The 27,705-nt window shown below is 48.6% G+C and overlaps 1 protein-coding gene across 2 annotated transcripts; it reads left to right on the plus strand.

Annotated features, from left to right (window-relative positions):
• The first annotated feature begins 247 nt into the window (after positions 1-247).
• JAML (junction adhesion molecule like) lies at positions 248-27,077 on the plus strand. 2 transcript variants are annotated; one of them, XM_049612644.1, is made up of 12 exons: positions 248-325; positions 441-576; positions 4,261-4,384; positions 5,440-5,503; positions 8,361-8,515; positions 9,869-10,094; positions 14,249-14,361; positions 17,178-17,415; positions 20,807-20,945; positions 23,118-23,178; positions 24,565-24,651; positions 26,580-27,077. In XM_049612644.1, exons 4-12 carry the CDS (start codon positions 5,461-5,463, stop codon positions 26,670-26,672), a joined length of 1,155 nt encoding a protein of 384 aa, XP_049468601.1. In that variant the 5' UTR covers positions 248-325; positions 441-576; positions 4,261-4,384; positions 5,440-5,460; the 3' UTR covers positions 26,673-27,077. The 2 variants fall into 2 exon arrangements, with proteins under 2 accessions (XP_049468601.1, XP_049468591.1); XM_049612634.1 differs by lacking the exon at positions 4,261-4,384.
• Positions 27,078-27,705: the final 628 nt, after the last annotated feature.

Below are 27,705 nucleotides of genomic sequence, written 5' to 3' on the forward strand. Positions count from 1 at the left end.
TTATTTTATTTTATTTTATTTTGTCTTATTTTATTTTATTTTGTCTTATTTTATTTTGCCTTATTTTATTTTATTTTGTCTTATTTTATTTTATTTTGTCTTATCTATTTTATTTTATTTTATTTTATTTTATTTTTGAGGTTGCTGTATTTTAAACAGAGCAAAATGTGCTGTGTTCATCTTAAATCTTTTGTTCTTTGTTTGCATGTAGCTGACTTCTCTCTTGGGGAATGTGTGCCTGATGCCTTTCAAGACCCCACCCTCAGAGAGCTCTCTAGAAGGGGAGACAGCCCCTGCTCAGGTCTGGAATATGAGGCTCTCCTCGGTAAGTTGAATATATATCTTCTTTTTAGAATGAAAATATAAATAAAAATTGGGTCATGGGCCAGATAACTGAAATGAGAACCTTGATTTAGAGGTTCCTGTTTGCATCTCTGCAGCCACTTCAGAACGCACGCATTTGGTTTGCTCTGAGCCTGACCTCCTGTGCCGGCAGAAGTCTCTTCAGTCGGACTTGGGTACTGCAGATGTAGCGCAGTTCAGTGCTTGGCTTCCCCTCGGTGCGCCTCATCTTGGGTAAGCAATTGCTTCGTATTTCTTAAGCAGGGATTCACACTTTGCTCTCTCAGGAGAAGGCTTTAATTTGATGGCCACGTTTACAGGGCTCTCCACCTCTGTAGGAAGAGATGGGTATAAGGTAGCCTGGTGGGTGCACTTTTCCTTTCCGTGGGGTAGAGTTGCTTCTGTTAAGATCCTCAGAGAGAAGAGGGGTAAGGTTTGCCCTTAATGAAAGAGTAGGTGATGATGATGATGATGATGATGAAGAACAAGACTTTCATTTATAATTTGCCTGTGGTTTTAGGTAGAGCAGTGACTAGCTGCCCTTGAACTCATGGCGGGACTTGTCCCTCACTGTTTCTCTTCCCCCAATCCTAGACAGACCAATATTTAACCTTAAGAAGTCAGAAACTTAAACCTCTCAAGAGAGCTAGGCTATACTGTCCTTACCAATCACGTCCTTTGCAAAGCTCTGATCTCATGAAGGCCTGATGTAGGGTCCTTTAGGTGTAACCTGGTCTGAGGAGGGAGCGGGAGTAATGACTTCCAAAGTCCCCTTCAGGTAGAGGGTTGACCAGTGAGTCAAGACTGTCTTACAAGGAGCCATGTGACCTCCCGGCCCAATGTAGGATAAACGGTCTTGGAAGGAAAACTGAGGATGCATTTCAAGAACTTCATGCCTCAGAGGGGTTACGTGGGTAACTATACCTCAAAACAATGAGAGCCCAGAGGTGCACAGCCAGGGGTGAATCGAGGGGACTTAGCATCGCGAGGTGAGCGGGGTAGGTAAGGGAAGCCTGTGCAGGTGTCTATTTGCTCAGTGGTTGGTTGTCCTTACGGGGGGCAAGCACTGGCACTCAGAGGCAGCACCTCTCCCTTATCTTGTTTTGTGATATTGTAACATTAGGGGGTCATTTTCACATCCTGTGTGGTTGTCTCATTGTCACGAGTCCCTTTTCTGAAGAGGTTTTTCTATCACAATCGTGCCAAGGGTAACCCTTCCTCTGCGCTGTTAACAATGAGAGAGGTGATCCCGATGGTTACAACCTGCCCCCCCCCCCCACTCCCACACCGGGAGTGATAGAAGATATTTGCCAGGAGTTATATTGTGAAAGCTCCGTGAGCTCAGGTCAAAACGTTTGGCCAACACATGAGATTTCTGACCATGCAGAATTATCTTAAGAGCATCTGCTGAGGAGATGTCAGGATCTGAAGAAGCGAGGTAAAAGTTGAGAATTTAAACGGAATCCTATTATCAAGGTGCTTAAGGTGCATCTGATGCTTTGGTTGGATTTCTAAAGACCAAGATTCATTTTATGCGTGTATTATATATCTGTATATATAAGATTCTGATCTTCATTGTTCAGATAGTAGAGCTTATAGTCTTGGGAGGTGAGCATGGAGAGCAAGACTTTAATCAAACAAGCCCACAAATAAATAGATAATTAGAAATTATGACAAATGCCCCAAAGGAAAGATAAATAGTCTTATTAAAACATGTGGCTTGCCGGGGGCTAGGTGGGGGCACCTGGGCGGCTCAGTTGGTTAGGGCGTCTGATTCTTGGTTTCGGCTCAGGTCACGGTCTGATGGTTCGTGGGTTCGAGCCCCACAGTGGGCTCTGAGCTGACAGGGCGGAGCCTGCTTGGGATTCTGCCTCCCTCTCTCTCTACCCCTCCCCTGCTCTCTCTCTCTCTCTCTCTCTCTCTCTCTCTCTCTCAATAACTAAACAAATACATAAATATTAAAACAACAATAACAACAAAACAAAACATGTGGCTGGGCATCTGACCTGGTAAGTGTGGCTCAGGAGAGATTTCCCTGAGGAAGCCACACTGACTTGACATCTGAAAGCTGAACAGGAGTTCACTGGATGAAGTGGGCGGGAAAAGCACTCAGTTGGGGGAGCAGATTCATCTTGTTTGGATACATGAAGTTCCGAGAAGTTTTGCTCTAAAACATGGAATACTTTCAGAAACACGAGGGGCAGTACAGGGCAGTGAGGGGACAGGTTCTGATCCAGAATGCCTGGGTTTGAATCCTGGCTCTGCCGCTTGCTATGAGTTATCGGGCAAGTCACTTCACCAATCTGTGCCTTAGCGTCCCAGTCTTGGAGACCTCATAGGGTTGTTGCAAAGGTTACATGGGTCAACGTGTAGAGCGTTCAGGCGGTACCTGGCATGTAACCCTCTCGGAATTATTGCATATGTAACTACTGATCTCTGGCGTGGTCCTATATTAACTAGGGGGGAGAAAAGGTCCGATCTTTTAATGGTAAGGAGGAGGCCCAGGAGACTGAGTGATTTCCCAGAGATCAAAGAATTAGTTAATGGAAGGTCTGACCCAGGAAGAGAATTTTTTAGGAATTCAAATCCGTGCTTTTTCCACGAACTCATTGCTTTTCTCTTCATTCACAGGGAGTTCTACCGGTGCATATGAGTACTTAGAACCAAAAATGATATCTCGTATTCTTTTTTTAAAAAATATAATTTATCGTCAAATTGGCTAACGTACAGTGTGTAAAGTGTGCTCTTGGTTGCAGGGGTAGGTTCCGTGGTTCATTGCTTACGCACAACACCCAGTGCTCATCCCAACAAGCGCCCTCCTCAACGCCCATCACCCATTTTCCCCTCTCCCCCACCCCCCATCCACCCTCAGATTGTTCTCTGTATTTAAAAGTCTCTTATGGTTTGCCTCCCTCCCTCTCTGTTTGTAACTATTTTTTTCCCCCTTCCCTTCCCCCGTGGTCTTCTGTTAAGTTTCTCAAGATCTACATATGAGTGAAAAAATATTGATCTCTTGTATTCATCAGATTATTTGCACGTTTCCTAAGATTTGTTTGAAAACGGTTGGGTGTGGCTCTGAGTGACTAGAGTTTGGTGACGGGGTTCAGAGTCTCTTTGGGATCACCTGTGTCCTCAGGATAGAATGGCCCGAGTTGTAGGGAATGTAGGGAATGGTTTCAACGTGGTGGTCATTTGGGCAGCTATTTGCACTCACCCAGCACATGCCAGGCACTTTAGTGGTGTTGCAGCACAGGCCTGGGACACTCGTAAACAGGAACATATGGTCCTTCTTGAGAATCTAGACTTGGTGGGGTTTGGTGTTAGACCTGTAAATCAACTGTTCCTCCTCCAAACAGAGGGTGCACTGCTCTGGGGGAATGTACAAGAATAGTTTGCTGGACAGAGGAGGGAACACAACCAACTCCCTGAAGAGGAATTCAGCCAGAACGTTCAGGGATCTCAGATATCCCAGATATGATGAATTACAATGACGCATGCTCTCAAGGAAGCTCTTTTTCATGGATGTGTGGGGGGGGAGGGGGGGGGTGGGATGGGTGTCGTGGAGCCAGAAGACAGCTGTTGCTATCTTGAGAGAGATCTGTGTTTTTATCAGAGGTGTTTGGGGGAAACTTAGTATGACTCTTGGTATATCTGAGTCAGTGTAATTATTATCTACATCGTGATGGGGTTCAAAAATTGAAACTTAAAAGAGTTTCCAGTTCATTCTGATTCATCACTTGCCATTCTTATAAATGTAGACGCTCAGAACCCAAATCTCTCTCGGCGCTACAAATTGTTTCCTATCTGATTTTTAGGTTATGAGAAACAGGATCTTATGTGGTAATGATTTCTACTTTTCGAAGCACTGTTATCTACATCATCCTGTTTGATCCTTGCATTATTGTCCTCATGTTATAGGCAAGGAAACTGAGGTTCCGCAAGGTCAACTGACTTCTCTGCATAAGTGGGACCTAGGGTAGGACCTCCTTGAACAGTTTGACCCTGATTTTCCAGATGGAGGATTTTGTTGTTTAGATCGCAGGTAAGGAATCTCTTAGGTAATCGTTGTGTACAAGTTAAAATGGCCACAACATGTGGACTTCCCACCAGCGCTGGGTGGGGTTCTGTGATGGAATTACACAAAGACAGCTTTCCTCCTAGCAGGTTCTAGGTAGAGTTCTTTTAATGGCGGGATGTTCCGGGGGCAGGGATCGTGGCCGAGCCCAGACATAGCGGTTGGTGGGAACCCAAAACGGGTTGGATTGTAACTCCCTGAAGTTGGTGTTCTGTTTCATTAAGAAAATTGTGGGGCATGGTGAAAAACAACGAATCCTTTCCCAGAGCTGGTAGACGCAGCGAAATTAATACCACAGAGATAATATAGATGCTTAAAAAGTACTTTTTTGCCCATGTGCAGTCCAAGTCTCATTCTATCCCTGCTGCCTTGCTTAAAAAGGTGGAGGGTGGGGGGGAGGGGAGGGCAAAAAAAAAAAAAGCTCACCATGTCTATTTTATGCGGCTTCTTTCTGCCACAGAATGCGGTGAGTGCCTTAACTGGGTTGAAAATTTTCTCATTTGTGTAGCTCCTTTCCCACATGTCCTGAACATTCTCTATATGTTTAAAAGTAATAATTTTAATTTAGTTGGAGAGATAGGCAAAAATCTCACACCGAGTCAGCTGTCATCTTTTATGTGACATCCTTAGGTTGTAGAATGGCCAGGGTTGTCATCTCAAGGACATCCTGAAATTATTTGCTTTTTTCCTCTTGAAAAGCAATTTTCATCGAATCTTCTCGTACAGCCAATCTAAAGCGGCCCCCAAGCGACTCTCCAAACACTGCTTTGTTTTGTTTCATGACAGCACTTTCTAGCATCTGCTATTTTCTTGTTCATCCACTTGCTTCTTTTTTTCCCCCCTCCATCTCCCCCCCCCCCCCCAACTCGCAAACTGCAGGTGAGTGGCACCTTGTCCTTGTTCGGGGCTGTAGCCCAGTGCCTCAGGCACAGACTGGCCCACAGAGGCACTCACAGTGGTTTGTTAAGTTAACAAACTTCTCTTGATGCTATTTTCCGATCTTTTTTTTCTTTTATCTGAAGGTTGGAAAATTGGAGAGCAGCATGTGTTGCCCACTGAAACTCCTCCTGATGCCAGTGTTACTGGGTAAGTAGAAACCAAGGAACCAAGGAGGGCGTTTGATTTCCTGTAAGTCTCGTGCGTTTTCGAAAGCCGGCTTTATAGATTTTCATTTCCCTTTGGTTTGCTGAAAACGGAAACCCTAACCTGGAACATCATGGTTTTGCTGAAGCAGCTGTTTTAGAAGCTAGGTAGCAAACTCTTTCTTGGAAAGCTGAATCTTCCTCTGTTTCTATTAGAAACAGAAGGCCTTCGGGTCCTTGATTGTGTGTTCTAGGACCTTCCGACGTGGTACGAAGAACATTTCTGGCATTCCTGCGCTTTAAATCGTGACCTTAAAAACACAGCTAGTCTCAGATCAGGAAATGAAATTACCGAAGAGAGTCCCAGAATCCCTGTACTCTGCTGTTGCTGTAGCTACACCAGCCTTCTTGTGGTTCCTCAAATGCACTGAGCTCTTTCACAATTTGGGGTAGTTTCTTTTGCCAGGACTTTCTCTCCCCGCCTTACCCTAACGAGCCTGCCTAAAGCTTCCTTATCCTTCAGGTTTCTCCTTAAGCTTCCTTCCTTCTGGAAACCTCCTCTGAACCATGCCACACACCCCCCCCTGCCCCCCAGCCCCCAACCCCGGCCCCGGCCCCGGCCCCTGGCCCTCAGGTCGGGTTGGAGTCTCCTGTTCATGTAACTTCTGTGCTCTGGGCTGCTTCTTGTGTATAGTTCGTGTCTTCTTTCTAAGTTGTCCGTCCTTTCTCCCTGCCTTTTCTTTTTTTTTTTTTTTAAAGCTTATTTTTATTATTTTGAGGGGGGAGGGGCGGAGAGAGAGAGGGAGACGGAATCCCAAGCAGGCTGTGCACTGACCGCACATAGCCCCTTGCAGGACTCGAACTCACAAACCGTGAGATCATGACTTGAGCCCAAACCAGGAGTCGGATGCTTAACCGACTGAGCCACGCAGGCATCCTTCTCCCTGCCTTTTCTCTTTATCCCATGGGGATAGCTCTGTAGGAAGAATGAATGACTAAGGTGCTTTGCTCTCATAGTCTCTTATTTTTCCTCTTTATTATTAGTTTTTTAGCTGTGCATGGTAACCTAAACACTGACTCAGCAACGTGCACATAAGAACTGCCTTTGCTCTAATTCCAGGAAACAGAGAATGTGCACCAATATGCAGACAGACAGACACACACACACACACACACACACACACACACACACACGAAAATGGTATGTATTTAAGAGAAGCTTTTAGAACCATGCAGGCTGGTCATGTTCTGAGGCTCTTTAGACATTTCCTCAGAGGCACAGGAGGCAGCCTGCAGATTTCTGCCCTTCCAGCCAGAGACTTAACAATTCAGCCCCGTAGGCGGTGGCATCAGGGCATTTTGTATTTCTTTGCAGAGAGCTTTTTCCTCTGTAGAAAGTCTCATTTTCTCCATCCGTTGTTCTACAAAGGTTACCCGTCAGGTGTCAGTTTCTCGTCGCTTTGGCGGCTGCCTCTGCTTTCTAGCTAACCTTCACTTAATACTACATAGGGCGCTCTTAATATTAAATGAAATTAGCTTAATATTAAACTAATTAAATTAAATTAAAGGTATAAGAACACCTTTAAGCGCATGTGAAGTTGCTCAGTTCTTCCTTACAGGAAAATTCCAAATCGGCTTTGGAGATGATTTTGGTGTCTTTCCAAATACTTTCCCTCCAAAGGGTGTAGGGTTCATGTTTTCTTTTCCGTCTTCCCTACTGTGCGCGCCTGCTGTTGGGCAGGAAGTTAACCCTCTTCTCTCAGGGCAACAGCTTGCATGAAAAGACTGGCACATTTTCTGTTTATTCCCATACGTGTTCACTTGGCTCTTCCTCGATAGAAACTGGCCAGCACCTAGAGGGGTCTTGCTCAATGTTGTCTCTCCACACAGGACACATCTTGTGCAAATGGAAAGAGCCGTGTAATGGTTTCCTCTTTTAATGAAAAGAGAGGTGATTTGAGCGATATATAGATAGCGGAGTGGTGCCTGTGCATAAACACCTGGGATCTGAAAAGCCGGGGCTGACGGCAAAGCTGGGGTGGGAAGCGGGGGTGGAGACAGACACAAAGAAAAAGCAAAGGGGAGAACCGTGCTCGTGCTGGTCTAATTACAAGGACCTGCACTGACAGCCAGAATCAGCCAGCAAAGTCAGAGAGAAGCTTTTGTAAGGGAACTAAAGAAAAGGAAAAGAGGAGGGAAGCAAAGAATACCTGTGAGTTGGCTTTTTAGATAGGGAACCCATGGGAAACTAGGAGCAGGAGACATGTCATTTCCTGTTTGTGGGTGTCTAAATGCATGACCCGGAAGGAGAACGTCAGGGCTTCCCTGAAAGGGAACTCAGAGAGGGGCACCTGGGTGGCTCAGTCGGTTAAAGCATCTGACTCTTGATTTCTGCTTAGGTCATGATCTCATGGTTCAGGAGATCGAGCCCCACGTTGGGCTCTGCGCTGGGCGTGAAGCCCGCTTGGGATTCTCTCTCCCTCTCTCTCTGCCCCTTCCCTGCTCTCTCTCTCTCTCTCTCAAAATAAATAAATAAACTTAAAAAATAGAAGGAAAGAAAGGAGCTGGGAGAAAGGAATTCCAGAAACAGGGAAGGGACCAGCTAGGAGAACAGGATCAATTTGCATTTTTGCAATATGAAGATTGCAGAACCCCTCCAACTTGAGGCATGTGCATAACTAGAAGGTATTTCTCTTACCCTTGGGAGTGTCCTGCTGGTTTGAGTGAGGGGCCTCTGAGTACTTTGTCTGTGTTGGGTCATCTGGGGAGGGAAGACGTGTAGTACTTAGTGATTAATACTGATTTTTGTGGTTGAGGGTATTTGTCTAAATGATGTCTCCTCTTGCCTTTGGCTTCTATAGATTATTCCCTGGGCCTGAATGACTTGATTGTTTCCTCCCTTGAGCTAACGGTCCATGTGGGTGATTCAGCCCTGATGGGGTGTGTTTTCCAGAGCACAGAAGAGAAACGTGTGACCAAGGTAGACTGGATGTTCTCATCGGGAGAGCACGCCAAGGTAACAAGGAGTAAATACAACTCTGTGGTAGAAACCCCTGGCCAATGGTGTGAGGACAGCATGGGGAGAGGGAGAATCAGGTCATCAGGTGCCATGAGGTGGTGTTGCCAGAGTTTGGGTTCTGAAGCTTGTCGGAACTGAGCCTCTTCCTTGCTCGGCCCTTTGGCCGTGCGACCCACTGGGCCAGTAACTCCACTTGACTGACCTTCAGCTTCCTCATCTGTGACGATGAAAGTCATTATCATAATGGTAATGCTTACCTTTTGAGTCCTTGAGAAGCAATGAGAGACATGCCCATGAAGTTCTTTTTGTTTCTTTTCTCGATGTTTGCCCTTTGTAGAGTAGTTTAGGTGGTTGGGAGGGCTGACAAGGGTGAGAGCATTGGTCTAGACAGAAGAGGCATAAGAATGATGTCACAATAATCTTTTTTGGCGGGGAGAGGACCAGATCCTTTCGGCATTCCATGCCCCATTCATGTGCCGGGGAATCGTCTCTTTCTCCTTCATGGCCGCTTCAGGTGTTGGGATTAGAAGATGAAGCATGGCCGAGAGGGGGTCTTTCATGGGCGCTCTTTGGAGTGGGGAATAGTGTATACAGCCCGTCAGAGATTCTGTAGAGATACCTGTATGTTAGGATCATTTGTGAAATCTATCCTAAGTAACGTGTTACTAACGGTAAGGTCCCGAAGTGTACAAACGAAATACTCTTTATGTAGCTCATAGCATGTTATTCCTTTAATACTTTTCTCGCTCAAATTTTTGTTAGTATTTTGTATTATGAGAGGGATAGGCCCATGGTGTACGTAGAAATAAGAATTTCCCAGGGCTCCCCTTCCCATCCTGCAAGCCAGTCCGTGATGATGACTCCGTCTCAAGCTGTATGATATGCTGCCTGGAAGAGGGCAGAAGGGGGGGTGGGGAGTGATGGCCAACATGCCAGGGACCGGCACCACTACCGGTCTGGGGGATTGCCTCAAGGCTTTGAATGCCCTTGAATCCAGGGGCCATAGCGGAAAACGGGGTGGAGATGAGAGAAGGTGTTCAAAAGTTGTGAGTTTGAGTCCCCAGAGTGACCTTCAGAGTGGATGTTACATTTTACCTCAGACTGTAAGAAATGGATATGTGTGGACCATAGTCCGCCATTTGTGCGTGAAATAAGGCACAGGGCCTTGCTCAAGTTACAGTGTTACCCGGCACCAAGTACTTTTTAATCATAAGGACAAGGATGATGACAGGTACGATGGCGATGGTGATGATGCCGTTGCCTCCACAGAACAGGGTCTTTTGCATCTAGGCTCCTAGGTCTGGTGCCCGTGACTTTAGATGTTCCCCCCAATGTTGTGTTGCCCTCCAGGATGATTACGTGCTATACTATTACGCCAACCTCAGCGTGCCTGTGGGGCGCTTCCAGAACCGTGTGCGCTTGGTGGGAGACATCTCACGCAGCGATGGTTCTCTCCTGCTCCAAAATGTGGAAGAGGCCGACCAGGGAACCTACACTTGTGAAATCCGGCTTGAAATGGAGAGCCTGGTGTTCAAGAAAGCGGTGGTGTTGCACGTTCTACCAGAAGAAACCAAAGGTATGCGAATGCTTTACCTAGAGAAGGGCGAAGGGGCAAGAGATCTGATGTGCGAAGAGGGCAGGGAACCGACTTTGTTGAACAAATGCCAGCCTTTGGTCTAGACACTTACCACAGAGTGAATCTGCGATAGTTGGTGTGCTTTTTTTTTTTTCTTTTTAATTTTTTTTTACTGTTTATTTAATTTTGAGAGAGAGACAGAGGCAGACTGCACGTGGGGGAGGGGCAGAGAGAGAGAGGGAGAGACGGAATCGGAAGCAGGCTCCAGGCTGCTGAGCTGTCAGCACAGAACCCGACGTGGGGGTTCGAACCCACGAACGGTGAGATCACGACCTGAGCCGCAGTCGGACGCTTAACCGACTGAGCCACCCAGGCATCCCGGTAATTGGTGTTCTTTAAAGAAAAATCTTGACAGTGGTAATTTTATTATCACCTTAAATGTGTCCCATCATCATGAAAATGCCGTGGAGGAAATATTGGTCTTTTCATTTTACACATGAATTAACTTGAGGCTTAGAGAGGCTTAGATGTGACTTGTCTAAGGACGCATGTTTATTAAATGGCGCACCTAGTACTTAAGCCCTGGAGCCTCTGACATCAAAGTCCCTATTCCTTTTACTCTGTCCTGGTGGTACTTCCCGTCCGTTATCCTCAGTGACGCCATGTCCATATTTAGTAGGTTCCTCTGGTAAGCGTTCTAGGGGACAGAAAAGAAATGAGAGGATCTCGGTATCGTCTTTGGACTTCATCTTCCCATTTGTAAATGGAGGGTGTGGCTTCAGTAGACTGGTGGTGTTCAAACTGTGCTGTGTAGAACCCTGAAGGTCCAAGGAACCTGGTAGGCTGCGCAAAGGGTGAGAGCAGGGCAGGGGTTAATAGAGGATCCGGTCTAATAGGACCTCAGGCCTCCAACTGCAACCAAAGTCCTTTCTCTTTCTCCGGTTTTATTCATTGGGCTGCCAGAGAAGATTTTGTTTGAAGAAAGAATTCTGCTGCCTTAAAAAAAAACCTTGAAAACCCTAGAATTAAATATATTCTTTCAAAGTGTTGAGGGACGAGTCTACGGTCTCGGGAAAGCTTGCTAGAATCTGGACCTCCTCTCCTCCCCCAGCTGGTTAGGCCCACTGTGTGGGCCTCTTTGGTGATGCCCATCACGCCTGCCCAGATGTGTCTTCCCTGTTCACCTGGGTCTGTATTCTTTGTCCTCTGACCAGCCTTGGACCCCCTGCCTGGCGCAGAGTAGGCCATCGATAAACATTTGTCGAACGAGGGGCGCCTGGGTGGCTCAGTCGGTTGAGCATCCGACTTCGGCTCAGATCATGAGCTCATGGTTTGTGGGTTCCAGCCCCACATCAGGGTCTGTGCTGATAGCTCAGAGTCTGGAGGCTGCTTCCGTTTCGGTGCCTCCTTCTCTCTCTCTCTGCCCCTCCCCCATTCATGCTCTGTCTCTCTCTGTATCTCAAAAATAAATAAATGTTTAAAAAAAATTAAAACAAACAGACATTTGTCGAATGAATGAAATTCTGGAATTAGCACCCTTCGCTTGGAATCCTGTTTCTAAAACTGGAGCTGTAAAAGGGATTGTAGAAGGTGGCCTCTGACCTCCCTCCTAAACTTTTCTACTTGTTTTCCTTTTCTTTTTTGTTTTAAAGTTTATTTATTTTGAGAGAGAGGAGGGGGAGAGAGTATCCCAGGCTAACAGCACAGAGCCTGTTAGATGAGGGGCTCGATCTCATGAACCATGAGATCATGACCTGAGCTGAAATCAAGGGTCAGCCGCTTAACTGACTGAGCCACCCAGGCGCCCCGCCCCCCTACTTTCTTTCAGTTGACGTTTTTCTTTTGATTTCAAAGCTGTAGTTCTCCAGAAAGGAAATGAATCAGCTATTTCCCCAAGGATCATCTTTGGGCTACTCCTTTCTGCTTTGTCCTCTGATGCCATGCCCAAATGCTTGTCCATACAAATACAGCCTATAAAATAGGAGCCTTTTCCCTCTTTGAAGAGACACAGAGGCCATAAAGTAAAAGGAGCCAATTTCAGAATTGGGAAATCCATGGACACAGGCTAGAACAATTTTAGGGCTTGTCAGATATTTCCCCCGTAGCCAGTGGAGCAACCTGTATTTATTTTTCCCTTGTGGCCGGAAAGGGAGTAGAGCCAACTCCTAAAAATCTGCCTGCTGGCCACTGGAAAGTTGTCCAGCTTGCTTGGTGGAGGTTGTCTTCCCCCATGTGAAGTCATCTATACTTTGCTCTACAGAGTTTACTCCTCAGTTTATAACTTTTCTATGCTCCTGCTACCATTTAGAATTTTTTCCATGATCCTACTCCTTCAATTCCTTTTTCCTCATAGGTTTTATTTTAAATATCACAGACAGTATTCTTGCAAACAAAAATAGTATTAACTTCCTGTACTTTTGCTCTAGAACCAGCCATCCTTCCACTTACGTGAGGGGGCCCGGTACAGTGAGTGAGAGCTTTTGTGCGTTTCTTCACTTAGGTCTGGGGTGTGTGCTTGCTCAGCCTTTTATGGGCCGTGTGCCTTTGGGCGCTTTCCACCTTCTTCCTCTGAAAATGGGCAAATGATAGTGCGTATCTCAAAATATTGTAATGACTGGCTGATATGTTACATACACCGTGTCTGGCACATGCCTGGTGCAATGAAAGGTGCAGAATGGGTCAGTTATATTTACTGCATTTTAAAAATAGAGCTCAGTTGGTGAAGCGTCCAACTTCGGCTCGGGTCATGATCTCACGGGGTGAGTTGGAGCTCCACATCAGGCTCCTCGTGAGAGTGCGGAGCCTGCTTGGGATTCTGTCTGTCTGTCTCTCTCTCTCTCTCCGCACCCCCCCTTCTCTCTGCCTCCCCCTCCCCACTCACTTGCCATCTCTCTCTCTCTCTCTCAGAATAAATAAATAAACTTAAAAAATAGAGTTCAGCTCTTAATGTGCTGTTGGATTTAGGGGGACCTTCCATCCCTATCCATCTTCTTTGGAGTGAATTTTTGTTACTTTCAAAATGACTCCCTCCATAGAGTTTCAAGTTCAGAATATTTTCTTTTGCTTTCCTCCTATTGTGCATCTCCCCTGCTGGGCAGGAAGTTCATGTTCTCCCAGAGCAACAATTTGGATGAAAAGGTCGGCTTATGCCCCACGTTCGCTCCTTCATGAGCATTGCTTAATGCTCTTTTGAAGGAATTCTGTCCAGTTAAGCCCTAGGCTTGTGTCTCCCCAAACACCATCCTGCCTTTCATTTCTTAACTGACTTTGGGGTTGATTTGTGTAGCGTATTCTTGAAAAATCAGAATCATTTTGCTAGTTTTTTTTTTTTTTTCCAGGGGCCCCTTGAAATGATTTACGCAGTAAACACATGATGGGGTCAGTTGCGCGTATAAAAAAGCAGAAAGAAGAGTCTAGGAGTTGGGAAGCCAGAAGCAAGGGAATCTGTTGGGGGAGTGGGGGCAGGGATTAAAACAGAAAGACAAGCCAAGAGAAAAGCTGTCTATTGTCTTGGCCTAATTAGCAAGCGGTCCTGTGACCTGTACCATAGCCAGAGCTGTCTTAAGCCAGTCCTAAGACAACCTGTAAAAAGAAGGAAAGAAATTGAAGAAAGTCACCCGTGATTCAGTTTTTCAGCTCAAAGAGCCAGTGGGTTATGTATAAGCATGAGAATTATATAACTTTCCACTTCCTGTTTATGTTCGGCAGATGTGGGCTTCTAAGCTGGTGATCGGAAAGAGGGGGGCTTCGAAAAAAGAAGAAAGAAAGAGGGGGCTTCAAGATTGTCTGTCCTTTCTTTAGTATAAACCTGAAGTTGAGTTGGGACTGGAGAGAAATTCTGGAAAAGGGGAAGGAGCAGGGAATTAAAGGGAATCAGAATGTGTTTACCATAGATTGAAGACCCCTCAGAGTTGACGTGTGTGGGTAGCCACGGGTATTCTCTCAGCTGCGGGGTGTCAGGTGAGTGAGACGCCTCTGAGTGCTTTGTCCACACGGGATCAGCTGGCTCATCTGCGGAGTGAATGTGTGCGGTTTTGGGGGTGGCATTGATTTTATGGCTGAGGATCTTTGGCTAAACATGATCTCTTCTGGAAGTTCTTTGACTTCTGTAGATTATACCTTGGGTTTGACTTGAGTTACCATTTTATCCCCAGAGCTCATGGCCCATGTGGGTGATTCGACTCAGCTGGGCTGTGTTCTCCAGAGCACAGGAGAGAAACGCATGACCAAGGTAGACTGGACGTTCTCATCAGGAGAGCATGCCGAGGTAAAGGAGAAGGAACCACTGCTGTGCTGTCGAAGCCCCTGGCGGATGGCGTCAGGACGGTGTGGGGGCAGGGGCAATCGGGGCAGCGGGTGCCGTGTGGTGGCGTTGCAGGGCTTGGGCTTTGGAGCGTGTCAGAACTGGGCCTCAGCTCAGCCACTTGGCTGTGGGCAACTTTAGCTTCCTGGTGGGAAAAATGGCTCTGATGCAGATGAGGAAGAGGAGAAGGATGATATTCTTGCTGCTGCTGCTGCCTGCTCAGCTTTTAGGGCCGTGGGGACACATGTATTAGATCGTCTGTGCAAAGCATTTGTACGTGACTTGGCCACTGCCTTTTAGTTTCCTTCCTCTTTTCCCTTCTCTTTGTAGAGTCCATGGGAGAATGAGGGGGGTTGACTTTGGTGGCCTTGTCTCTAAGCTCCGGTCTGGGCATAAGAATCGTTGCATTCTTATTTTTATTTCGGTTATTTTTATAAGTTTTCTTCTGTGCCCCGCCGCCCCACTTCTGGGATGGAGGGAATTTTCTTTGTCTTTATGGGTGCTTCAGGCGTTGGCATTAGTAGGTCCTGGGGGCCAACGCGCAGACTCGTTCATGGGAACTTGCGTGCAAGCAACAGGGGAGTTCACGAGACCATAGGCGTCATTTGTGCCTGCTGATGTACATGTGGGGCAAGGTGCACTGCGGGGGATATCCCAGGTCGGTTACTGTTAATCAAAATTAAGGTGCAAAGTTTATAAAAGATCTATCTTTTCTAAACTAAGACATATTCCCAGCCACCTCTGTTAAAAAGTCGTTTGTACTCACTCGATTCCTGTATGCCGTCTGAGTGGGCCTGGAAGTGTGGCATCACGGTGGCATATGGGGAATTACATGTGGCCCCAGGTTCACCTCTGGGAGCTTGTCGTGCGTTTAGACGTCAACTGCTAAGTGAGTCACAGCAGAAAATATGTTGAGAATGAGCCTTTTGAGCTGTGAATTCAAAACACAGAGAGGTTTCGCATCCATGTTTGTATCCGTATACCCATTTCCTTTTCTTAAAAGCCTTAAAAAATGTTTTAAGTTTATTTATTTGAGAGAGACAGAGACAGGGTGAGTGGGGGAGGGGTAGAGAGAGGAAAGAGAGAGAGAGAGAGAGAGAGAGAGAGAGAGAGAGAGAATCCTAAGCAGGCTCCTTTAACAGGTATTTACTTACTCATTTAACAGGTATTTTAAGCACCTATGTAGCAAACACTCACAGCTCCTGCCCTGATGGGAGACTTACGATCAAGATCAAGGGAGATATGCAGTAAAATACTGAGGAAACAAATACATGCTATGTCAGATATTAGAGCTATGAAGAACAAGAAGGCAGACGTTTGTGGTTCTTACTGTATATAGGTGGTCAGAGAGCCCTCACTGAACAGATGACATTTGAGCAGAGATTTGAAGTGAGGGAGTGAACCATGTGTATTTTGAGAGGGAGGGATGCCCCAGGCGTAGGGAGCAGAAAGTACAAAGGCCCTGAGGCCAGTACTCAAGGAGAGCAAAGAGGCCGGTGTGGCTGGAATGAAGTGGTGAAGTGACCCGAAGAGGTAAAGTGAAGAAAAAGTGTAAGATGAAATCAGAGAGGAAAATGGAGCGGGGCGGATCATGGAGGGCCTTGTACTTTTAGCAGAAATGGGAGGGGGCATTGGAGGGTTTTGAGTAGAGGGATAACATGATTTAACTTCTATTTCCTTTTTTTTTTTTTTTAACATTTATTATTGAGAGACAGAGAGAGACAGAGCATGAGCAGGGGAGGGGCTGAGAGACGGGGATACACGGAATCCGAAGCAGGCTCCAGGCTTTGAGCTGTCAGCACAGAGCCCGTCGCGGGGCTCGAACTCACAAACCGCGAGATCATGACCTGAGCCGAAGTCGGACGCTCAACCGACTGAGCCACCCAGGCGCCCCTTTTTAAAAATTTTTTTAACGTTCATTCATTTTTTGAGAGACAGAGCGTGAATGGGGGAGGGGCAGAGAGAGAGGGAGACACAGAATCTGAAGCAGGTCCAGGCTCTGAACTGACAGCACAGAGCCTGACATGGGGCTCAAACCCACAAACCATGAGATCATGACCTGAGCCGAAATTGGACGCTTAGCCAACTGAGCTACCCCGGCGCCCCTTAACTTCTATTTCTAAGAGCTCATCTGCTGAGAATAGACCAGTTTGGAGAAAGCGGGGAGACAAGTAAGGAAGCTTATTGCAGGAATTGAGGTGAGAGATGCGGTGGCCTGGGTCAGAATGGTAACCATGGAGGAGGTGAGAAATGGCCAGATTTGGGATATATCTTCAAGGCAGAGGTGACAGGATTTGCTGAGGGATTTTCCATGTGAGTTTAAGAAAGCGAGGAGTTTAGTAGGATGACTTCAAGATTTTTGGCCGGAGCATCTGGAAGAAGGCATTGCCACTTACCAAAGTGGGATGGACTGGAAGGGGCTGGTTTGGGGGAAGAATTTGGAATTTAGTCTTAGACGTGTTTCCAGGGTCTGTCGGAAGTCCGACTGGGAGTGCCGTAAGAAGTCAGGGCACCTTTGTGCTTCCTTTTATGGGAAGGGAAGGCCTCTTGTGCCACTTTCCTCATCCTTTTCTGCCCAGGGGACAGGCGTTCACGGTTCGGTGGTGTCCTTCACAGTGACACAGGCTGTGCCCCTGTGTGTGTGCATGGCCTCATGTTGTCTGATATTTCACTGCCCACACACGCAGGGCCCTGCACGTCCTGAGAGCCCCCCACTCAACCTTACCCATGCCCCGACCCCCTTGGTCTTTGCAAACTCATACTTTGCCTTTCCCTTCTAGGAGGAGGTTATGTTACGTTATCACTCCAAACTCAGGGTACCTGTGGGGAACCCCCAGAACCGGGGCCGTTTCCAGAACCGTGTAACCCTGGTGGGGGACACCTCCCGCAATGATGCGTCTATCATGCTCCAAGGAGTGCGGGAGTCTGACAGAGGAAGCTACACCTGCAGTATCCACCTGGGGAACCTGACCTTCAAGAAAACCACCGTGCTGCACGTGATCCTGAAAGAGCCCCGAAGTATCTGACGTTCGGCTGGGGAGGGATGGGGGGCCTCGTAGCGGGTGGGCATGGCCGGGACTAGGGTGAGGCCAGAGAGGCATTCAGGGTGCAGAATTTCAGGGGGCGTCTGTCTCTTACAAGCACTTGTGCCCTGGACTTCAGTGGCCTTGACAGTGGCATTTGGAGCCCTAGGCACCTTGCTTGCCTCGCTCTAGTTCTGGCCCTGAGGATGTATGAGGTCAAGGGAGCTGGTATTTGGTGAACACACGCCTTCTGCCAGAACTCACTCGTTGCCGGTGTGATAGGCTGATGGAAAGGTACAGGAGGTCAGAGGTGGATTGGAGTTGGTGTCCGAAGTCACTTTTCACTTGGGTGCTGTATGCTCCGTAGTGGGAGGGAAAATGACCCTGAGCTGGGGAGAGACAGCACCGAACAGAGAGAAAACAGGAAGAGACCGGAGCCCCAAACAGAGGCGTTTTCTGTATTCTGGCCAACCCTGTGCATTAAAGCCAGTGGTATGTGGGAGAATAAAGACTCGATTGTGTGGACGGAGAGGGTGATCGGTGAGGGGTTAAAGTTAAACCAGAGCACAGGTAACAGTCAGGATGTGGCCTGTGGACTTTGCCTTTCGCTACAGCCCTTCGCTGGGGGTTGGCTGCGGTTTTTTGGGGGCGGGGAAGTGAATGAGGCCAGAACACAGCTCGGTACCTCTGACCAGAGATCTGGGTCGATGGAAGCACCTCCCTGTAACAGCAAAGGCTCCCAGCCGGAGAGGGAAGCAGGACAAATGGCTTTCTTCACCTCCTCACGAACATGAAGTCGTGTTTTCCACTTCACGGAGGAAATACACGCCATTAGTGGGGGCTCGCTCAACCTCCAAGGCCTCCCCGCCCGCAGGCCTACCTCCATCTGCCCCCCTCCTTACCTCCGTCCTGCCCCCCAAGGCTCCCTTCCGCCCCGGGCTGATCCGAACCTCTGTGCTCAGGTGACATGTTCTCCCCCTCGGGAACCTCGTGCTTTCTACTGGCTTCTGCTCCTCGGCCTATAAATACGCTCAGCTCTTCCTCTTACCTTCTGTCCTCGTCTACTTTAGCTCGCCCCTGTATCTTTTTTTCTCTCTTAAAGCAGACACAACTCACGTACCGTACAGCTCACCCATTTAAAGCATGCAACTCAGGGGTTCCAGAAAATTCAGAGTTGTGCGACCATCACTGCAATCAGTCGTGCCTCTCTTTCTTGACTTAGCCAAGTAGCTTGCTCAGAGGCTGAGTGTGGTGTCTCCTCTGTCACCTCCACTGAATTCCTGAGTGCACTGCAACCTGTCTTCTGCTCCTGCCTCTACTTACCTCACATCACTAATGATACTCTAATCACCCGTCCTCAGCCGCCTTTACCCGAGTAGGATTGGACACTGCATCCTCTCTATGTTCAGTAAATATTATGTTGGATTCCCTTCTTCTCTTCTTCCCTCCTTGCCTCCTCTCTCCTTCCCTCCCTTCTCCATCCCTTCCTACCTCTCTCCCTCCTCCCTTCCTTCCTTTCCTTCCTTCCTTCCTTTCCTTCCTTCCTCTCCTCCTCCCTCCTCTCTTCCTCCCTCCCTCCCTCCATCCCTTCCTTCCTCCTCCCCTCTCTTCCTTCTCTCCTTCCTTCTTTCTCCCTCCTCCCTTCCTTCTTCCCTTCCTTCCTTCCTCCCTCCCTCCTCCCTTCTGTCCTTTCCCCCCTTCCTCCCTCCCTCCTCCCTTCCTTCCTCCCTCCCTCTGTCCCTCTCTTCCTTCTTCCCTCCCTCCCTTCCTCCCTCCCTCCCTTCCTTCCTCCCTCTCTTCCTCCCTCCCTTCCTTTCTCTCTTCCTCTCTTTCTTCTTTCCTTCCTTCCTACCTCTCCCTCTTCCCCTCCTTTCCTTCTTTCCTCCTCCCCTCCTTCCCTTCCTTTCTTCCTTCCTCCCTTCCTCCCTCCCTCCATCTCTTCCTTCTCTCCTTCCTTCCTACCTCTCCCTCCTCCCCTCCTTTCCTCCCTCCTCCCCTCCTTCCCTTCCTTCTTTCCTTCCTTCCTTCCAAATTCTAGCCAGATATTCCACAAATTCTTCAAACGCAACATATCCAAACCTGCCCCTGCACACGTCTCCACAGCTCATCTCCAGCTTATCTCCTCCACCTGCGTTAACGCCATCACCATCTACACGGTTACCTAGCCGGATGCCTGGGAGTTGTGCCTGATTCTTCCCTTTCCCATGACCTCCAATCTAACAGGTCAACAGGTCCTGTCATGTCTGCTACTGATTTTGGGTCTGCCTTCTCTCCAGTCCCATGCTAGGCTCTGGCTGTCTTCCCCTCTGGCTTGGCCTGCAGGCCCCCAACATGTATCTGCTCTCATCCTCGGCCCCCGCTCTCATCCTTCCTGCGGCTCTCTGTGCCATCCTGTCAATCACAGATCCCCACATTCTGTCCAGTGCTTGTAATCTTTCAGTGGTTTCTCCACTGTCTACAGAAACAAAAACCAGACTCCTGGCTGGGATAGTCAAGGCCCTTCATGACTGGGGACTCTGTTATCTATCCAGCCTAATTCTCCACCATACCCACGAATGCGACCTTGAACCAGACCCCCAGAACGATTTCTACTTTCTGAATGTACCATCCTGCCGGGCCTCCAGACTTTGCACACACTGTGCTCCACCACCCTTCCCCATATTGTCTGCCCAGCAAACTTGATGTTTCCTCAAGAGTTTTAAACTTGAAAACTTTTGCTGAGGAATTCTCATCTGCCACCCCGTAGAAGTGGGTACCCTTTTTCCTCTGTGCCCCTCTGTGCCCCATGTGGACTTCCGTCATAGCGCCTAGAGCAGGCTGTGGTTCTCTGTCGATGTGTTTGTCCCTCTTCTTGAGATTAGGGACCACGCGTTGTCTCTGTAGCTTCCGTGCCTAGTGATATCTGGCACCCAGGAGGTGTTTACGTATGTATTTAGAGGGACATGAGGAAATGAATGAGGGGTGCCATGTGGGTAAGAGTGCCCCTGAAGGCCTTACTTGGCATTCTGACTATGAGGCTGGGTGTTGTAGCATCTATCCTTTTGAAAGCAACCACTTTCTCATAGAAAGATCTACAGCCTCTGAAGCATCTGTTATTTTATTTTAAGATAGAATTGTTAATGTAAAAGGAAACTCTGCTGTAGGTAAGGTGCTATTCTCTTCTCCCACCCACCTTGATCTATACTGTAGGGGTGAGCAAGGGAGCCAGACTCGGCTCTCCATCTAATGGGGACCGCTGGAGTCCCAGGGTTTCCACATGGGGTGGAGTCTGGCTTTCTCCCCCAGCTTCCTGACTTGGCTGTTGCTCCTTGGTATAGAACTTGTGGGACTCTCAGCTCTTTTCCCGAAACACTAAGACCCTCGAATTGCTTTTCTCCTTTCCCGAGCATTGGTGACCCCAGCAGCCCTCAAACCTGAGATCCTGGGTGGTAATCAGCTGGTGATCATTGTGGGGATTGTCTGTGGCACTATCCTGCTGCTTCCCGTTCTGATATTGATCGTGAAGAACACCCACAGGAATACGAGGTACAGGGCTGGGTTGGGACGCTGGTGGTACCTCTAACCCGAAGTGGGAGAGTGACAGCACCCTGACCGTGCCATTTTCCCAGAAGGGGGTTACTTTAAAATAGAATCATTTGCGGTTGTCAAATTAGATGTCATCTAGGTAGGGACCCCCACCCCCTGCTCACCATGCTCCAGAAAGCCCTTGCACGTCCCCACACCCTCTTCATTCGCTTTGGTATTTCACAAAGATTGCCAGCTCTTTTGTAACTGGTGGCCTAAGGAGAGCATTATTAAGAGTATAAACCTTTTGCGAGAGCTATAATGGTGCCAGTCCGTGCCCGAGAGAAATGGTTTTTGGATTATCCGCGATATCCACTTCACCTAGAGGTGCAGATCTTGGTGCTCTGACCCAGCAGCAGTGTTTCATTGGCCATTGGCAGGCCCACGGCCCCCCACCCCGCATTTCCCCAAGTGTTGATGACGAAGTCTTGTGGCTGTCTTGTAGGAATGCTGCCCACGGGCAAAGGCCCCCATTCAGGCTAAGTAGTTCCGGCTTCTGAGTCTCTTTTCCCCGTAAAACACCCATTCCACGGAAGGTGCTGGCGTGCCTTCTGGCTTTGCACCTCCTCCCCCCGGGGCCTCGCTGACTCGGTTTGAACTTGGCTGGCCACTCCAAGGGTCTTTACGCTGGGCATGAAAGTGGCACCGAGCCCAAAGTTAGACACCCATGTCAACTCACCTACCCACTCTGGGCCTCAGTTTCCCACCAAATGAAATCAGTGCTTCCGTGTCTACTCGCTTATCCTAAAGAAATAAGCAGACGGCTATGCTGAGATTTGTGAACACGGCTGCTGTAGCACGGGTGATAACCGAACACTGAAAATCATCCTCAGTGACGGTCAGAAAGGTAATGAGTCACCGCATAGGTGTTCCATTCAACGACACGGTGCACAATCCCGAATGGGACGACATGGAAAGACGTCCCAGAAGCCGTATTACAGAATGTATGATACAATCTCATTTTGATAAAAAAAGAAAATTACATGCAATGAACATATCTTGTGTGAGTGCCCCTAGGCCCGTATTGAGAAAGTTTGGGAGCATAATTCCCAAGTATTGGTGGTGCTGTTTGGGAGAAAAGAGAAGGTGGGTCCCCTGAGGGCGGGAGGTTTACTGGAACTTCAATTTCCGACTCTCTGTGTTTCTTTTGTTTTTTAAAATGTTTTATTTATTTATTTTGAGAGAGCGTGTGCATGTGCGGTGAAGAGAAGCAGAGAGAGAGAGAGAAAGAGAGAGAGAGAGAGAGAGAGAGAGAGAGAGAGAATCCCAAGCAGGCTTTGTGCTGTTAGCACAGAGCCTGACTCAGGGCTCAGACTCACGAACCCTGAGATCATGACCTGAGCCGAAATCAAGAGTCGGACGTTCAATCGACTGAGCCACCCAGGCACCCCTCTCTATGTTTCTTTATTATTTGAATTATTTTACAATGAGAACACACAGCTTTATACTCAGATAATATGCGAAAAATATTTCCTCCACTTAAAGACAAAAAAAAAATCCGGTTTCTTTTCTAGCTTCAACCCTGATTATTATTATTATTATTATTATTATTATTATTATTTTTTAGCTCTTGCCTAGGCCAGAGCAGAAAAAAAGGAAGTGTATTCAGTGGCAGATGCAGAGGGCAGATGGTCAAGAGATCAAAGGCCGAGGGCTGGGAAGGGGCCAGGGCTGGCCGCTCAGGGAGTTTCTGGCGCCAATTCTGCTCTGCCTCCCCCCCCCCCCCATGGCCAGGAACCCTTTGAAACTGGGTGTGGTGTCGCTGAGCTTCTGTCGCCCCCTGCTGGTCCAGCTACATCTCCCTAGTCCTCGGTTGTGATAAAATCTAATCCCGTGGCCCTCACTGTTAATTCACTTGAAAGTGTGTGGGCAGAAAGATGTTAGCTAGGTTAATAGGGAAGTCAACGCTGCTGTTCAGCCCAGACTATCTCCAGAATCCCTTCCTGCCCTTCATCAGAGAGATGCACTCCTCAGGTTTCGAGGTAGGCTGACTGGTGCTGGCGGTGGGCATCTAGAGAGAATAGTTCCTCCTCTGAGGTCCCCCTCTGCACAAAGCTCTGTGGGGTCTCCTGCAGGGACTCTTGAACATACAGTGCTGGCCGGTTAATTCCCCATGATTTTCATGCCTTGCAGCTCAGGAACGTCCACAACCCTGGTAAAAAGCCTGGAGAACGTACAGAAGCCTGATCCAGAGGTAAGGGAAGAACTCTACCGTTCTGCTGCTGGGCCCAGCGCGGGGCCGGGTGGATAAGGCTCTAGCATTTCAGGTGGTGCCATCAATTCCTCTGCGAACTATCTTCCTCAGTGTTATGTCTCAGCATGCCGGCCGGTGCTGGGCACGGAGCAGGGGCTCAGGAAATCTTCATTAAGCCAGCGAGCGAGAGCCCCTGCGGTGGGAGTGGGGTGGGGCTACAGGGCCTCCTGGTAGGGCTGGAGGAAGGAGCACTGGACTCAGAGCCATTTGTCCTGTTGTAAGGTCCAAATAACCCGATGATCTGCAAGAGCTTCTTCATCTGTGGCATCATGAGGGAGCCATGAGGGAGAATTGTGGTGAATTCAGGAGTCAACAGTTCAGATGAAATCATTCAGGGACCTCAAGTAGGAGGATCAAGAAGTTCTTCTTCCATATTAGTTTGTAATGGAGCTATAAGTAATTGCTATTAGAGACTGAGAAATGAATTCATTTCCTTGAACTTCCTTTCCTTTCCTTTCCTTTTTTCCTTCCTTCCTCCCTCCCTCCCTCGCTTCCTTCCCTCTTCCCCTTTTCTCCCTTCCTCCCTTCCTTCCTTCCCCCTCTCCCTCCCTCCCTTCTTCCTCCCTCCCTCCCTCCCTCCCTTCCTTCCCTCCCTTCCCCTTTTCTCCTTTCCCTCCCATCCCTTCCTCCCTTCCTTCCTTCCCCTTCTCCCTCCCTCCCTCCCTTCTTCCTCCCCCTTCTCCCTCCCTCCTCCCTCCCTTCTTCCTTCCTTCCTTCCTTCCTTCCTTCCTTCCTTCCTTCCTTCCTTCCTTTAAAAACTCCTCTTTGAGTATTTACTTTTCCATCTTTCGGCCTGTTTGTGACCCAAGAGTAGGTTTTGTCGCAGCTGGGGCCTCAGAAGCCCAAGAATTTATCACTGGATGACATCGCCTCCCCAAATAGTGACAGGAATACTACCACTGACCTCACAGATGTGAGATTCAGGGAGGGCTGTTCCTGCCACATAAACCCTGTCAAAGAGATAACCGCAGTTAGCTGCTGATCAGTGCCATCGTGCCAAGCCTCTAGAAGGAAATAAGCACAGGGTACAAGTAATCTGGCAAGATAAGGATTCCCTGCTGCTACCTAAATGGCCATCCAAAGATGTTTATCTTTTGAAGCAAAGAATGTGGTTAAAATAGTGCTCTTCCCCGACTAGCCAATTTTCTTAATTTGGGGGAAGACTGGGGACTGAATTGTCATTATTGACGATAATTTTCTAGCTCTCAATAACCCTCTGGTGTTGATGCCCTGTGAACAGTAGCAGATGGCCATTTTCTCTGGCATATAACATTTGCCGATTTTTGGGAACGTTTATCCCGTTTCTCCCCCCGTTCCCCCCTCTAGAAACATGTTTACTCCTCAATAACCACACGGGAGCTGATTGAGGAAGAAGAATCGAGTGGAAGGGCAGAGGCCACCTACATGACCATGGTGAGAGTGGTTCTGGGCCTGGCTGAGCCAGGTGACGGGGGTTGGAGAAGGAGCTGGCGAGGATATGGCAAACTCCTAGTCGGTGGGCATGGCTGGGTCACCCAGGGAGGTGACTCTGCCGAGGGCTCCTGCCCTGTGATGCTTTCTAAGTAGTAGGGAAGTCAGAAAGGCTGAGGCCCTGCTGGGTAGAAGACCAATCTTGCCTTCGTACCCAATCTCGAGTAGTTAAGCGTCACTAGGGCCAACGGTGATGGATTTTAGTGGCGAGAAGAGGCACCTTTATCAGGCATGAGCAAAGTGCCCCTGCCTCATTGGAGGTTAAACACGACTAATGAGGAGGGTACTGTAGATCCTTGGACAAACGTTGTGTGGCGATCTTCCTTCCTATCCAAGAGTCCCTTCCAGTTCTTCCCTTTTTATTTTTTTTATTTTTAAAAAGTCTTTAAAAGTGTATTTATTTTGGGGGAGAGAGAGAGAGAGAGAGCGCGCGTGCACCAGCGGGAGAGGGGTGGAGAGAAGGAGAGAGACTGAGGACTCTGCACCATCAGCCCGGGGCCCGATGTGGGGCTCGAACTCATGAACCGTGAGATCATGACCTGCGCCAAGATCAAAAGTCAGAGGCTTAACCGACTGTACCACCCAGGTGCCCCAATTCTTACATTTTTAAATTCTGTGACTTACGATGCTTGGACATAATCTGATCGCCAGGAGGGCTGCCTGCTGCATTCCATACAATAATAGGGAGTCGGATTCCTTCTTTCCCTTTCCTCCACTCCACAGGGAAGTACAGCACGTAGAAAAGGCAACTGGGGCGCAGTGAGTAGGAATAAGGACAGAAGGGGTGAGCTGGCGACGGGCACGGTACTATTTGTAGACTAATTATGGGCACCCCGGCCATGAAAGGAGTGGTGTTCTGCTGGGCCCAGAAAGGCTGGCCTCTTGCTCGCGTTTGTTCCCATCACAGCAGCACTGAGAACACATGACTCCCAGATGATCGCGGCAGAGAAGGACCCTGCCAAGGAAGTGTGAGGTCAGGGACCTGGCCTGGTTCCACCAAGTGCAACAGTAGCTCCCCTCCGAAGTTGCATGTAGTCATGTTTACCCCTCTGGCCTTCTCCTCCTACTGCCCTGTGACGCTGCGGTCCCTGCCAGGCCTTGTCCGGCCTCTCAGAGACCTGCTGATGACCTTTGCATGGTAGCTGCTGCTGAGTGCGTCCTCACCTGGGCGACACGATCTGCAGAAACTCTGTGAGGTCCACCTTCCCCGTGTTCAGTGTAGGTACTTGCATTGAAACTGGAAAACAGCACTTCTGTCCTCTTGAAACGGAACTGAATAAAGCAAGGGGGATGAGAGGCCAAAGCCACAAAACTCAAAGGCCTTTAGGAGCTGGTCAAGTTATTTCTAAAGACCGCGTGCCAAGTTCAGTAAGCGTCCGGACAGATTTTGGCCCGCAGGCCATTTGTTTGAGACCTCAGGTATAGAGGTGATACTCGATTAGGGAGCAGGGATAACAATAAACCTGCAATTTTGTTGTTGTTGTTGTTATTGTTGTTGTTGTTGTTGAATTGATCGTATTTATTTCAGTGAAGGGGGCACCACGCCTGTGTCCCCCTCTCTGAGGCTGTATGGCATACTGGTTGACGTCACAAGCTTTGAAGCTGGGCAGATGCGAGTCCAAATCCTGGCTCTGTGATTTAGAAGCTAGCTGGTCCTGGGCAGGTAACTTAGCTTCTCTGAGCCTCAGTCTTCTCATCCTTAAAGTGAGAAGAAGAAGACTACCTCCCTCCCAGGTGGTGAGGATCTAAAGAGTCAGTGCTTGTGAAATTCAGAATTGGGCCAGATCGATGGAGAGAGCTCAATAAATGGCAACCATTATGATCAAAATACTTACAAATGTGCTCTGTTTTTTCCCTCCCTTCCCCTGCAGCACCCAGTTTGGCCTTCTCTGAGGTCAGCCCCAAATAACCCGCCTGAAGAAAAGTCAGCTGGGGGAATCCCCAAACCAGAGCAAGCCTTTTGAGAAGAAAGGAGAATTCCTTTTGTCCTTAGCAGTGGCACAGACTCTGTCCTCTGTGTGTCCCGAGTCACTGTCTGGTCATTCCGGACCCCTGCCCCCACCCCAGTTGGTTTCCTGCCTCATTGGTCAAAAGGCTGAAGAAGGAGGGTTCAGAACCTGGCAGAAAGACGGGACAGCTCGGGAGGAACGGGCTCCGATGGAGAGAAGCATGGCGGCGGTCCTTCCGGAGCGGGACACTGGCCCTGGGGACCCTGGCCGAGCCGCCGCAGTGGCCTCCTGCATTCCATCAGGTCCTCCCCTTGGATGTTGGTCTCCATGGATGGGTTACTGGGAAGAATCACAGAAGTCAAAACCAACCCAAACGGTTCCTTTGGCAAATTACCCCTAAATAAACGTGGCTTGTGGAAATCATCCTGTTTATGCCCCGGCTGAGGGGGGAGTGGAGTCTGTGGTGAGGAATTTAGAGTCAGGAGTCCCTCAGACTGAAGTGACTGCAGGCCAGTTTTGGCCCTGGGACAGTGTGGGAGTGAATGGGTTGGAGTGAATGGGTTGGAATGAATGTGGCTCGAGGATTTAACCCGGCAGCTGTTGGCCTGGCTGGTATCAGGATGGCTGGTGGCTCTTTCCTGGGCCTCACCGGAGGCATCCTTGGTGGAGTTTGGGCATCTGTCTGTCTTTTTCAAAAGTGGAGCTTGTTGGTTTGCCAAAAGTAGACGGCCGCCGAGTTAACTCTTGGTCGGAAGGGGGAGGTCCCTATACGTTTGGTACCATTGTAAGATTTAGTGAGGTTCGTTTCAAAGATACTTTGGTTCTGGGCTCCCATCTCTAGCCTGGGCTCTGCTCAGGCCTCCTTTCTCCGACTGCCGAGGCCCTTCCTCGTTCTCTGTACCCCATCCTTCCCGCTTAGCCCTTCAGGGCGTGGAGTTCTGGTCCAGTCTCAAGTGCAGCTGCATTTTTGAAGGATTCCCCTGACTCTCCATACGTCAGGACCCTCTCATTACACGCCCATTATTGCCTCTTTCTCTTTTACCAACTG

Source organism: Panthera uncia, chromosome D1 (genome assembly GCF_023721935.1).
Source record: "Panthera uncia isolate 11264 chromosome D1, Puncia_PCG_1.0, whole genome shotgun sequence".
NCBI classification, from domain to species: Eukaryota; Metazoa; Chordata; class Mammalia; order Carnivora; family Felidae; genus Panthera; species Panthera uncia.